Consider the following 13,272-nt stretch of genomic DNA (forward strand, 5'->3'; position numbering starts at 1 on the left):
CCCTTCGGGGATTCAGAACCTTCTGGAAGGTGGCTGTCAGCAGGGTTTGGAAAGAATTATGAAAGGGAGAGCAGCAGCAGCCTGGCAACAGCTGGCAAAGCCCTCGGGGACAGAATGGAGGTGGGTACCTGGACCCGAGGGCTGGTAAGGAGTCTTTGAGGAGGGGCCTCAGCAAAAACTGAGCAAACCGGCCTCACCCTGTCTGTGGGCCGCAGTGCTCGGACCAGTGGTGCCAGCTCCTGTGGGGGGGCATCAGAGTCGCACGGGGCCTCTCCGGGCACGAGCGCCTCGCGGCCCTCCATCCCCCCGCAGGGCCCCGGGATGGCCCTTCTCACAGAGGCACATGCCATGTGAAGGGGCTGCTGTTCCTCCAACCTTCTCCCCTCAGGGATCCAGCCCCAGAAATAATGACGCGGCCCGCATTCGGGGACACCCTTTTAATCACAAACTACTTATCCAGAGTCTGGTTTGAGGTTGGGACGTGGGGAGACAGAGCCCCAGGAATAGTGACGGTTGCGCTCGCGCTCCCTCCGAGCACCCGGGATCCCCACCCCGGTCGCTTCGACCTCCAGCCCCTCAGGGTTAACGCCTGTGCCGCAACCACCCCGAAATCCTGAGAGCTCTTCCTGGGGAGAAGGGAGGGGGTTGGGGGCCTGCACTACGTAGGGCCCGGAAGCTCTCCCCAGGCCAGGCCGGGCCCTCGGCCTTCCCGCCTGGCCCCCCGGGCCGCGCGCCTACACGATGCCCTCCGGGCGCTTGCTCCGCCAGACCACCAGCGCCGTCACCAGCAGGGTCACCAGGATGGGCACCACGATGAAGGGACAGAGGATGCTTCGGGGCGGGTCCCGCACGGCCCTGCCGGACGCGGGGCAGTTTCTGAAGTAGTGCCGGTGCACGGCCACGAAGAACTCGTCCACGGCCGCGTTTGGCCAGAAGCAGCCCAGCCGGTCGGCCACTTGCCTGGTGCAGTCTGTGAGCTCTCCGTAGCTCCTGCAGGCGGAAACGCAGCCCATCAGCCCCTGCGCGGCCGAGGGCCGGGGGGACCCAGCCGGGGGCGCTTCACCCCGCCTCCCACCGCGGCAAGCGCCCCGCAGGTCCAGGCCCAGTGGCAGCAGCCGAGGCTCTAGGAGAGGGAGACCCTAGACGGTTCGTAGGGGCTCCCCAGATGTCCTGCACATGTCCAGACCTTGGAAGGTGAGCTGGGGCTTAGGGACGTCCCTCCCTGCTTCTGGGGTTCCAGGGACGGGGATGCCACATGCCAGGGCAGCCCAAAAGGCGGCCCGGTCAAGCGTGCTCAGACAGCGGCCTGGGTCCACAAGCCATCAGCGCACAAATCCGCAGCCTCTCCAGCCTCACGCCATGCACGCCCCTCAGCCTGGAAGGCCGGGCTCCCTGTGAGGCCTTATCTCCCAGCCCCCACCTTCCCACTCTCACTGGCGTTTCCCACAGCGCTCGCCACCCTTCATCATACAGAGAAACATTTCTGTTTTATTTATCGGGTATAAGTGCCATGAGGGCAGGGATCTGGTCTGTTTTGTCCACCTCTGTAATCCCAGTGCCTGGAAGAGTACTTGGCACGGGGCAGGCACCAGTCGATTGTTTTTTTCTTTCTTTGTTATTGTGGTAAAATTTAAATAGCACAATTTTATTTTACTATTTTAACCATTTGTAAGTGTCCAGTTCGGTGGTAGTAAATACATTCATGCTGTCGTGTAGCCGTCAGCACCGTCCATCTCCAGAACGTTCTCATCTTCAGAAACTCTGTCCCCACAAAACACTGACTTCCTATTCCCTCTTCTGCACCCGACCATTCGAACTTTTGTCTCTGAGGGTGACCGCTCTAGGGACCCCGGGTAAGTGGAATCGTAGAGTATTTGTCTCTTTGTGACTGGCTTATTTCCCTGAGCATAGTGTCCTCAAGGGTCATCACGTAGCGGGTGTCAGAATCTCCTTCCTTTTCAAGGCTGAATCACATTCTGTTTGCACCTACTTCATTTTATTTATCCGTTCTCAATGGACACCTGGGTGCTTCCGTGTTTAGCGACTGTGATGAACACAGCCGGTTCGAACACGGGTGGACAAACGTCTCGTGCAGGCCCTGCTTTCAGGTCTCTGGGGTGTACACCCAGAAGTGTAATTGCTGGATATGGTGGTTCGACCTTTAATACTTTTTAATAAATGAGGATTCAACTCTAGGGGAAATGAAGATGTAGTTTCCAGAAGGTGAGTCACTTCTGCTTCTGCTTACCAGGTAGTTGCTCTTACCTGAACAATAAGCAAAAAAAAAAAAAAAAAAAAAGCCAAAGAAACTAAAAAAAATGATTTGTTTTCTGGAGTCCATCAGAGACTGCCAAGCAGTGAAGGAACTTACTTCAAGGTGGAGCAGTGCAGGGACTGTCCCACCTGGGGCAGAGCATGGGAACAAGACACAGCTGCCATACCAGACGTGGGAAGAAATGCATTTGTAACAAACTGCCACAGGCCAACTGTGGGCTTGAAGGTCAGTCTGGAATTTCTGGAGCCCCAGACACACTGGCAGTTTTGTGACTCACCACTTCTTCCCAAGAGGCTCCAGTGGGTGCTCGTGAGAAAGTTGAGGGGCAGGCAGGAGACTGGCTGCCACATGGGGCCAGGCACAAACACTATACATTTCTTGAATACTTCTCACGTAAGAATTGACAGCCTTAGACCCCTGGAGGAAGAGCAGTGGATTGTGGCGAACAGACCCATAGCCCATCTGACATTCCCAGGCCCTTCTCTCCTGGGAAGCAAAAGCCTGAAGCTGCTGAGGGAGGGATGGTACAGCCTGCCAGCCCCAGGACACAAGAAAGATGCTCTGTGGCTGACAGAAGGACAGGGGAAAAGACTCTTTTCTCTTGGGAGAGCAGCAGGAACCCATCCTGGGCCTAGGATCTTGCATGATACCAAACAGAGGTCTCTTGCCACTGGGGGGGGGGGCAGGAATCTCCCAGCCAAGACCCCACAGATGCAGGGCAGGATTTGGCCACCACAGGGAGGTGCCTGAAGGCATGGGCCTGTCTGAGCTGAGGCTCTGCCACCAGGATGGACCTGGCACAGAATAACAAGCAGTAGCTGTATGCCGCCCAGACGAGGTGGGGAGAGACCCACTGTGTGGCCCAGGCATGCAGGGTGGGACACGGCACTGAGGACACTTCCCCAGCCCCAACTCTGAGCACAAGGCAACGGTGGCCTGTTGTCAGAAGTATGGAGGCCTGTGGTGCTCCGAAAGTAACCACAGCAACCATAAAGCCCAAGCCCAGCCCAATTCCTGACAAGACTGACTCACACCCCACCCTAACAGCCTGGCAGAAGAGGCTCACCCATTTCCAGATAGAAACACTAGTTACCTTGGTGTCTGCTGTCCCATACATGAATGTCCAATATTCGACACAGAATCATGAACTTTTCATTCCAAAGCAACAGAAACCAAGCAACCCCTTGTCAAGAGATATATCAGTCAACAGAATCAGACTGTGGAATGACCCAGATGTTGTAACTGTCACACAGGGTCCTCAAAAAGATGAATATGATAAAGGGTCAGTGGAGAAGGCAGACTAGACACCAACAGAGAATTTCAGCAGAAATGCAAGCTGTAAGAAAGCCGGAGATAAATGTTAGAAATTGAATAAACAAACACAGTATCAGAGAGAATTGCTTCGATGGGCTTATCAGCAGATGTGCCATCTAAGGAATGAATTAGTGAACCTGAAGGTAGGTCAGTAGAAATTACCCAAACAGAAACACAAAGAGAAAAAAACAGAGCATCCCTGTGGTGAATTAATAACACTGTCAATGATATCAACTCCAACTTGTAATCTGAGTCCCAGAAGGAGGAGAAGAAATGGGGCGAAAAAGTATGTGAAGAGATAATGGCTGAAAATTTTCCAAAAATAGTGAGATATCAGATTGCAAATCCAAGAAGTCAGAGAACCCCAAACAGGGCAAAAACCAAAGTGACAGCAACAGCCAATAAACAACCACATAGACACATCGAGTTCAAACGAGCCCCTGAAAGCCAAAGATAAGGAAAAAAAATCCAAGAGAAAAAATCCTAGAGTCTGTTGAGAAGACAGACACCTACAGAGGAGCGATGACAGGATGTCAGCAGACTTCTGACCGAGACTGTGCAGGCCTGGGGACAACGGGGTGACAAAGTATTGACAGTGGTGGTGGGAACACACTCCCGTCTGCCCAGAAGCCCATACCCAGCAAAAGTAGCTTCCACACATGAAGTTGAACTAAAGACTCAGACTAAAAGAAGCTGAGAGAATTCACGGCCGGCAGATCGGGGCTATAAGAAAGGTTTGAGATTTCAGTCAGAGGAACATAACAGATGAAGAACTCCATAAACAGTAAAAATGAGGATCTTTAAAAGATACGTTTCTGATCTTCCTGATTTTTGATCTAGAAAGTGAGTAAATGGAGCAGAGGCCACAGATCAACATAAAGCGGCTGGAAAAGGCTCACGGAAAAGGCCAGGGTGTCTCCAGCACCCCGCGCCCCTCCCGCGCCCCTCTACCGCAGCTCCTGTGACATGGCCTCTAAATCGCGAAGTCCTGTTTTCTCTGCCCTGGCTGCTTTCTGGGTCACTGCAGCCAGGCCACGGGGACCGCGGGCCCCCTCAGTCCTCACGGGAGGACGGGGTGCGGGAGGCCCCGGGAGGGAGTGAGCAGGCTGAGGCGGCAGCAGGTGTGGTGGGACCCGGGCCCATTGGGGTGTGCGATTTTCCCAAGTGAGCACGGACTCGCGTTTCAAGTAAAAACAGAAGTGGACAGAGCGGCTGGAAGTCATGCCAGGCTGGTCTCGCCATGAGGAGAGACGGACTAGCACAGATGGACGGCCTGGCCCAGTAGAAGCTGAACACGTCACGTATTGTTAACACCCAAAGTCCAGCCTTTTGGGCTGGTTGTTGATCGGCCACAGGCTTACGTGTTATAAACATTGGTTTGAATGACTGACTCCTCCCCTGCCTCAGGCCCACCTGACACACCTAGTCAGCAGGACCGGTGACGGGCAGTCGGTCCTAAACCTTGTCCCCCATCCTCTGTGCCTGAGGGGTGGAGTGGGGATGTCCCTAGAAAGACGTGTTGCCATCTCTGGGCTGGCCAACCAGGACGGGGAAGAGCCCCTGACTAGGAGATGAGACTCCTCAGACCCCACGCTGAGGCCACGCGGAGGGTGAGCCTCTGGTGGGCTATTCTGGGCTCAGGCACTTTCTCCTTGAAATGTTATCCCTCCAGTCTGCAAAGCCACCCCCGTCTAAAAATATCTCTAACACGCAGTCGGCTGTCCACATCCTGTTTATTTATACAGAAGTGACAGCTGAAACTTTCAATAAATATTTTGAGCCCTGTCAGCAAGGGTGTGATAAGAGAATTCCCCTCAGAGTGCAGACATTCTTCTCTTCAGTAGAACATAGTACTGACTGAAGGGCCCAAAATAATCACGAAAAATATTCTTGCCTTAACCCTCTATTTTCAGGTCTCACGTAACTGAACAATTATCCTTTTTTTTGGGGGGGGGGCTGAGACTTTCTATTCTGGGCCCTTAAGCAAACTTTGCTTGACATTTTCCTCAACACTATGGTGGGAGCTTCCAATGTTTGGGACCTAAGTCAAGGGCGCCATGACATGTCTTGTTGACAAGAAGGCCGATGCCCATGGATGCCCCAGGCAAGTGGTCTGCTCTGGGGACACCTGTGGTCGGTGTTGTCCCCCACCCAGCCCTGACTGGCCCTGATGTGTGGTATCCGAGTCTGGGCCCTGACACCCCACAGACTTGGATTCAAATCCCAGCTCCATGGCTTATCACAAGTGATCCTGGGGATCTCACGTCCCCTATCTGAGTGAGCCTTGGCCTCCCTGTATTCCGATGAGGAGACCACCTGGCAGGGTTACAGGGTGGATCAAGTTAAATAAGGTCAAGGGCCCAACATACAGCAGGTGCCCAATAAGTGGATGTTACTTCATCGCTTCCTCTCAGACAACTGGCGAGTGGCTCATGAAGTATACACTTCTTGTTCCATCAACTTGAGCAGACGTTGACGAGGCAACGTGTGTCTCAGCCTCCAAAGTCTGAGGAGGAAGCACTTTTGGACTCAGGTTTACTTCATCTGCCTCAGTATCTGCTCCGCCTGTCTGGGATCACGCATCACGCGTGGCCTCCAGCGGCTCTGCACACCCCCCGTGGGAGGGGAGGAGGAATGCCAGATGACATGGCGGGGGAGGCTTTCAGAGAGCTGGAGAGGCGTGTGGGTGGGTGCAAGACGCAGAGTGAGATACCCGTGACACTTGGTTAAACAGCTCTTCTGGAAATCCAAACAGCTAACACGCATCTGAGAAGACGTTTAATCTCACTATTAAGAAAAAAAGAAGCAAACATCCAGATTTAAAAATAAGAATGCTCACTGCTGGCGAAGGTGTAGTGAAATGAGACAGGCACTTGTGGCATCACTAACAGATAAATTGATAACATTTTTTTGAAAAGGAATTTGGCAGTATGCGTCAATGACCTCACAACTGGGGATACACTTTTTTTTTAATTTATGATTTTATTTATTTATTAGAGAGAGAGAGAGACAGCCAGCGAGAGAGTGAACACAAGCAGGGGGAGTGGGAGAGGAAGAAGCAGGCTCCCAGCAGATGAGCCTGATGTGGGGCTCGATCCCAGAACGCTGGGATCACGCCCTGAGCCGAAGGCAGACGCTCAACGACTGCGCCACCCAGGCGCCCCTGGGGATACCCTTTGACCCGGTAGTTCTGTTTCTGGGAATTATCCTAAATTAATAACATAGAATGCGGACACAAGTAATGTAAGGAGATGCTCACTGCAGATTTGTCATTATGAAAAACAGCCAACAGTTGGACAGTGGTGAAAGAAACTGCTGCTAAAAGCCTCCCCGCTTTGCACTTGTCCTGTGGGCTCCCAGCCCCACCTGCAGCCTTGACCCACAAGCTCCAGCCGAAGCCTTTCAGGGGGGGCGAGGCCACCAGATGGCGCCCCTCCTGGGCACCTTCTCTCCTTGGTCTCCTCCCCTGGGGATGCTTCTCTGGCCTGCCACCTCCTCCCTTGCAGTCCAGGCCCAGGACCTCCCTCTGGGCTCCTGAACCTCTCCCCTCCATCCGCAGCCTGGCCTGTCCCCGCCCAGAGGCTCCCCTGTCCTCGCTCCCTCGCCTCTTCAGGGAGGGCGTCCACACTCTGCAGGCTCCTTGCCTCCTGGGCCAGCTGTGACCGTCCCCACCCCCATGTGAAGCTCGTTCTATCCACATCCAGCTGTCAACACACCTGACTTCCAGGTTCTCCTTGCCTCAGCCCCATCACCCACCACCTGGGAAACTTTGCCCAGCCCCTGAGGTGTCATGGATTTCTCCTCACCTCCTCCAGAGGTGTCTCCTCCCCTCCTGTGGCCCGGTCACTGTGTCCAGCAGTAGGCAGAAGTGACTTGTCTTGGTGGATTATTACAGCCCACATTGCTAATACCAGCTTCCACTTCTCTGTACTAAATTTGGTCCAGGGGCCTTGGCCTCTCTGTACCCCTTCACCTTTATCCCACCCAGCTTAGGCAGGGGTGGCCATCAAACCCCTCCCTGCTTTCTTCTCCTCCGCACCCCGGTGCCCAGTTCACTATTGGCTGCCTCACCCCTACCCTCCCCTGACCCCCAGCCCACTGTCCAATTCTTAGCACCTTGCTTCATACCTTCAATGCTTTCCCATGCTGAATTCAAAAGGCCTCGTGTGGCCCCCACCCTCAACCATGTCCTCTCCTCCTCGCTGGTCACAAGCTAACTATGCTGGTGATGTTTCTGCCTCAGGATCTTTGTACATGCTGCTCTTTCTACTTAGACGGCTCTTAACCCCATCTTCACAAGGCCCACCTCTGCTCATCCCTAATGTCGCTTCCTCAAAAAGGCCTCTTGGCCTCCTGGTAAAGTGGCGTTTCCCTCATAGACGTATCACTTTGCACTTGATTCATGGGATGGCTCACTTGCTGTCAGTCTCAATGACTAACCTGCAAACACCACGAAGGCAAGGACAGCATGAGAAGAAAACAAAATCCCGCTAACCCTGTTCACCGGGGTCACCTTAAAGGCAAAGGGAACCAAAGCTGAAGGAAGAGAGAAGATGGGGACAGGGGGGCCCGGGGGAGGGGTGGTCTCCGCAGCACGACACAGCCCCGGGCCACAGAAGTGTGCCAAGAGGGACAGGCGCCCTGGGACAGTGTCTTGAGAGCTCCCCCGTGCACAGACAGCCTACAGATGTGGGAAGCACAAGACGGAGCCGACCACTCCTTCACATGGCAGACTTCAACCCCCTTACAGGGCTGAGCAGATTAAAACTAGAATAAAGCGAACACACCGTATTCAGTGATTTCATGTGACGTGTCTGGTCTGCAGATTATCAACCACCTTTTCAAAGGCCATGGATTTATTTAGACAGCAAAGAAAAATGACAGATTCCCACAATGGAAATCATACGTCAGTAGTCTTTGACTATAATATTAAAGAGCAGAAATTAGTAAGAAAAGGATAAATTTTAAAAAATCATCAAATCTCCAGAAATTAAAGAGGACTCACACAATCTTGAGGTCCAGCGAGAACTTGACAATGCGTTTACACGCTATTTAGAACACGATGGCAAAACTACTCGTAAAAGTTAAGGGGATGGCGCCCAAACTGAATCCTGAGAAAAATCCGCTGTCGCAAACCATCTTATTACTAAACAAAAACATGAAAATACATGAAGTCTCCAAATCAAGACATTTTTTAAAAAAAACAACAAAATAAATCTTTCCAAAGGACAAATCATCTAAATGCGCTAGTAATTGTTAAAAACTAATATTTAGCGATATTTTTAAAAACAGTAAAATGAGTGAGCAAACTCAATAGCTGATTCTTCAGAAAAATAGTTGCAGTGAAACCAGCCATGTAATCTATATGGCTGGATCATATAATCTGGAAGAAATTAGGGATGGGATGCCTGGGTGGCTCAGTCGGTTAAGTGTCTGCTTTGGGCTCAGGTCATGATGCCAGGGTCCTGGGATCGAGCCCCACGTCAGCTCCCTGCTCAGCGGGGAGTCTGCTTCTCCCTCTCCCTCTGCCCCCCCCGCTCATAATCTCTGTCTCTCAAATGAATAAATAAATTTAAAAAATCTTTTAAAAAAAGTAGAAAATCTGAGAAGAAACATGGAAATGTTAGTAGAGAATTACTTTCACAAAAGGCGCTAGACTCAGGAAGTTCTTTCAAATTTTAAGATCATAAGAGCAGCTTTTGAGCTCCCCAGGTCTTTTATGTATTTATTTACTCACTTACTTAAAGATTTTATTTATTTGAGAAAAAGAAACAGAGATACCGAGAGACAGCACAAGCAGGGAGGAGAGGGGGAAGCAGGCTCTCTGCTGAGCAGGGAGCCCAAGGCGGGACTCGATCCCAGGACCCTGGGATCATGACCTGAGCCAAAGGCAGATGCTTCACCGACTGAGCCACCCAGACGCCCCTGCCCAAGTCTTTTTAAAGAGTTAATAAAAACCCTGATCCCAAGCCTCTCAGGATGGCATGCCCACGTGCCCTGGAGCCACAGATGTCCACAGACGTCCTCCACTCACTTATGAACAGACACAAAAGTACACAGAGGACGCTAGCAGATTTGAGCCAGTCGCACAGGACACCCTAAAGCAAGGTTCATTTCAGGAAGGCTTCAAACTAACTACGAAATCTCACTCCAACCTGTCAAAGGGAAATGACATACGGCCATTTCAGCACCAGCTGAGAAGGCATTTGATAAAATTCGACATTCATTTCTGATTAACAAGAAAAAACCCTGTAAAACCACCAAGAGGTTCTTTTCTTAATGAGAGAAAACTCTCTCCCACACCAACGGCCCCTGTCGGGTTCATTATTGGAACCCCGGGGCATTTCCATTACAGGGCGATCGGCTGATTTCGTCTTCCAGTGGTCAGGTCCGTCCTCTCCCTTGTGGTTTCCGTCTCCGGTGTCAGAGCTCCCACCCAAGACTTGGCGTCACGCGGAGCCTTGCCACAGCAGGGCGGGGCTGCCACCGCAGGGGCTGCTTCCTCCGGTGACAAAGCCACGGCAGGCCTCGAGGGAGCGTGCCGGGCCAGCTCGTCTCTGCAAAGGGCCTTGGACCCCAGACCCAGGGGCCGGCGTCCATCAGGGCGGCTATACCCAAGCCCATGGGGTCTCCTTCTCCTGTGGACACATGCGCAAGTGAGCCAGGAGGCCGCGTGGGGCGGGACAGCTTTTGTTTTTCTTGCTGCGGGGTGACGCGAAAGACGACTCGTTCATGATTAAAAAACATTTTGCTCCACTGGCATCAGCCTGGGAACGTGTGCTGGGCCGGGGAGGGGGGCGGCGTGTGGGGCTGCCGAGCCTCCTGTGCACCTGAACTCACCCCACAGCCCTGCAGTTGGCAGCCGGAGCGGGGAGCTGGACGGTACCCCGTCAGGCCCCCCGCACCGGCAGCTCNNNNAGCCGACCACGCCGGGCATCTGACGAGGCCGAGGGCCTGGAGCCCCTGGGGCCTGGGCCTGACCTGCCGGAGGGCTCGGACAAGACGGCTTTGGCCTTAGTGTGACCATTGCACCCAAACGCGTACTTTTAAACGAATCTTTCCAAGGTTCCTCCGACGATTTATCTCCTTATGTTGTAGAACAGGGACCCCGGACATCTTGGCAAACTCGTGTCCCCAGAGGGCCCAGGGAATGAGCAGCTCCAGGCCTGTCCACCCTCGCAGCGCTCACGTGCACGGACTACGAGGTTCCCACCAACATCCTGAAGACCCAGAACAAACCCGCTGAATGGGGGAGGTCAAGTCCATGTCACGTCTTTGGTGCCGGCTCCTGGGCTCGTTTACCTCCCTGACCCCGGGCCTGGCCGAGGGAGGTGGACAAGTGCCATTTCCTCAGAAAATGAAGAATATGAGTAGAACAGAGAACAAACAGCCCTTGGAGGTTCCAGGGAAGAAGAGGAAGGCCAGTGGAAAGCAGCTGGTATTTCCTTTGCTGGCTAGGACCCAGCAGTTCCTCAGAACCGCCCGCCGCCCATCCAGGACATGCATCAGCTGATACATAGCAGAAGGGGTCAGGGGAGAGCTGAAAGGCCTGGCCACGCTTGGACAGCCCTCTGTGGCCTCCTCGGGCTGGTGCTCCCCCTTCCCACCCCACTGGGCCTTGGGCTTCTGGGCTCCTGGCCTCCCAACCCCGGAGACATTCCACAAGGGAGAAATGCAAGCCGGGGGTCTGGGGTCGTTCCACTCTGCTGCCCCGGGGGGCAGTCCCCTCTCAGCCAGCACAGACAAGGCCCGAGGGCCCTGCCCCTGGAGGTGACCCCCACACCCCCATCCTAACGGCATGCGGCAGACACTCAGCCTTGGGAGCCTGAACCTGGCCCCTCTCACACATTCTGGTTTCTGTCTGCCTCCCGAGACCCACGGTGGCGCGACCTGCTCTGTGACCCCTGAGCCAGAAAGGGTGTCAGGCTCCTGTTCAGCAGAGGAGTGGTTTCTTCCATGCCGGCTTCCAGAGCAGGGTGGCAGGAGAGGCCGCCGGCTCTCCTCTCGAACCCCCCAGCCCCCTGCCCGTGGACTTGTCTTTCCTCCGAGTCAGGACTCGGGCCTGGTGTTTTTGGTGCACACGCCCTGGCTGCGTCCTCCCCGCATCTCCCACCCATCCCTCTTCATCCACTTGCAGCTGCCCGTTCGCTAGCTGTCTCCCCACCGTACTGCGACGCTGGGAAGGGCAGGGCGGCTCCTCCCAGTTCCCCGTGGAACCCTGGCCCCTCTGTGGGGCCCAGGAGGGCTCAGGGCACAAGGCTGACGTGTCTGTGACTCTGGAGCCCTTGTTCCCTAATCCTGGGCCAGGAGGGAGAGGTGGTGGAGGGCACTGACCCTTCCAGCCTTCAGTATCCAGGAAACTGGGCCTCCCTGCCTGGATACGGGGTCTGCAGGCAGGCCCAAGACCCCCAGACACACGTCTCATAAGCACAGACCCACAGTCCATACACGCAGAGCTCTGCATTCCCGCACCAGCCCCAGAGCCCACCCTTGGGCCTGGAACCCGGAGCGCACTTTGGGGTAGCAGGGGGGCACTCCCTGGGAAGATTCTTCAGCTCTGCATCCAGGCCAGTTGGGGAAGCAATGTGTGGGGGCCATGCCGTGCAGGGGGCCGTGTGCGGGGCCTGGAAGCAACGTGTGGGGGCCATGCCGTGCAGGGGGCAGTGTGCGGAATGGGGAAGAGCACCCCCTCCTCCAGGCAGGTTGTGGGGCTTCAGCCCCCACCTTGGCCAGCCACCCTGTGAAGGCTACGACCTGCCAAGTTGCAGTGTGTCCTTGGGCGAGAGACTTGGTGTCTCTGAGCTGTGGTATCTCCGTCTGGGAAGACCGTCCTAGGGCTGAGCTGGACACCAGGGAGCCACGGTACCCGGAGGCCCCCCACACCCCCAGATCCATGGGGAAAGCACCAGTCAAGCTGACTGCTATCCGTTGAGGGGACACCAGTGTTTCCTGTGTTTCTGGGAGATTGAAATGGAGTTTGGTGGACAACACAGAGCTTTGCCGCCACACCAGGCAGCTTTAGACACAGCCCTGGTTTCCTGAGCTTGGCACTAGTCAGGCCACGGTATAGCTCGAACCCCTTCCTCTCCGGGGTCTGCAGACAGAGTGTTAGCTCCTCAGCGGCCTCCTGGCTTCCTCAACGGGGCACAGCCTGCAGAGAAACAGCTGCGGGTGTAGGAGCCGGTGGGCCTAGAGGGGGACGGGGGACCGCAGGGTGCCGTGTTGGGAGATCAGGCTCTGGGGACCCCAGGCCACAGAGACACGGAGGGAGGGGGGTGCATCCCTCTGGCTGCCCTGCTGTGGTCGGGCTGGTCAGCCTGTGCACCAGGGGCAGTGGGTTCCTGCTGGAGCACATGCTACCAGGCCCTGGGGTCAGGCCAGGCCCAGTCTTGGTTCCCTTGGCGATGGATGCCCTGTAACTAAGGAGGCCACATGGGAGCCATCCAGGGAGCTGCGGGTGTGCAGAATGGGGACCTGCTTAGGTTCGGGTAGGATGACCATATGCCCCCCACCGCTGAGGGCAATGGTCTCCACCCAGGACTGCTGACGGCCTGGCTCTCTGCCCTTCACGGGCCCGGAGATACTGGGACATAATCCTATAGACTTGTTACTCCGTGAAGCAGCTTTGGGGACCAGCGTTCCTACCCTCTCCATACAGACAAGGGAGCTGTGGAGGTGGCCCA

At 54.8% G+C, this 13,272-nt stretch overlaps 1 protein-coding gene across 1 annotated transcript in view; it reads right to left on the reverse strand.

Annotated features, from left to right (window-relative positions):
• Positions 1 to 422: 422 nt before the first annotated feature.
• Positions 423 to 13,272, reverse strand: part of RAMP1 (receptor activity modifying protein 1) — a 42,652-nt gene continuing 29,802 nt past the window's right edge. Inside the window, exon 3 of the mRNA XM_040638679.1 lies at positions 423 to 990. Within this exon, the coding sequence (XP_040494613.1) occupies positions 735 to 990 (256 nt within the window). The 3' untranslated portion in view covers positions 423 to 734. The remainder of the gene's footprint in view (positions 991 to 13,272) is intronic.

This window comes from Ursus maritimus, unplaced genomic scaffold (assembly GCF_017311325.1).
Source record: "Ursus maritimus isolate PB19 unplaced genomic scaffold, ASM1731132v1 scaffold_1, whole genome shotgun sequence".
NCBI lineage: Eukaryota > Metazoa > Chordata > Mammalia > Carnivora > Ursidae > Ursus > Ursus maritimus.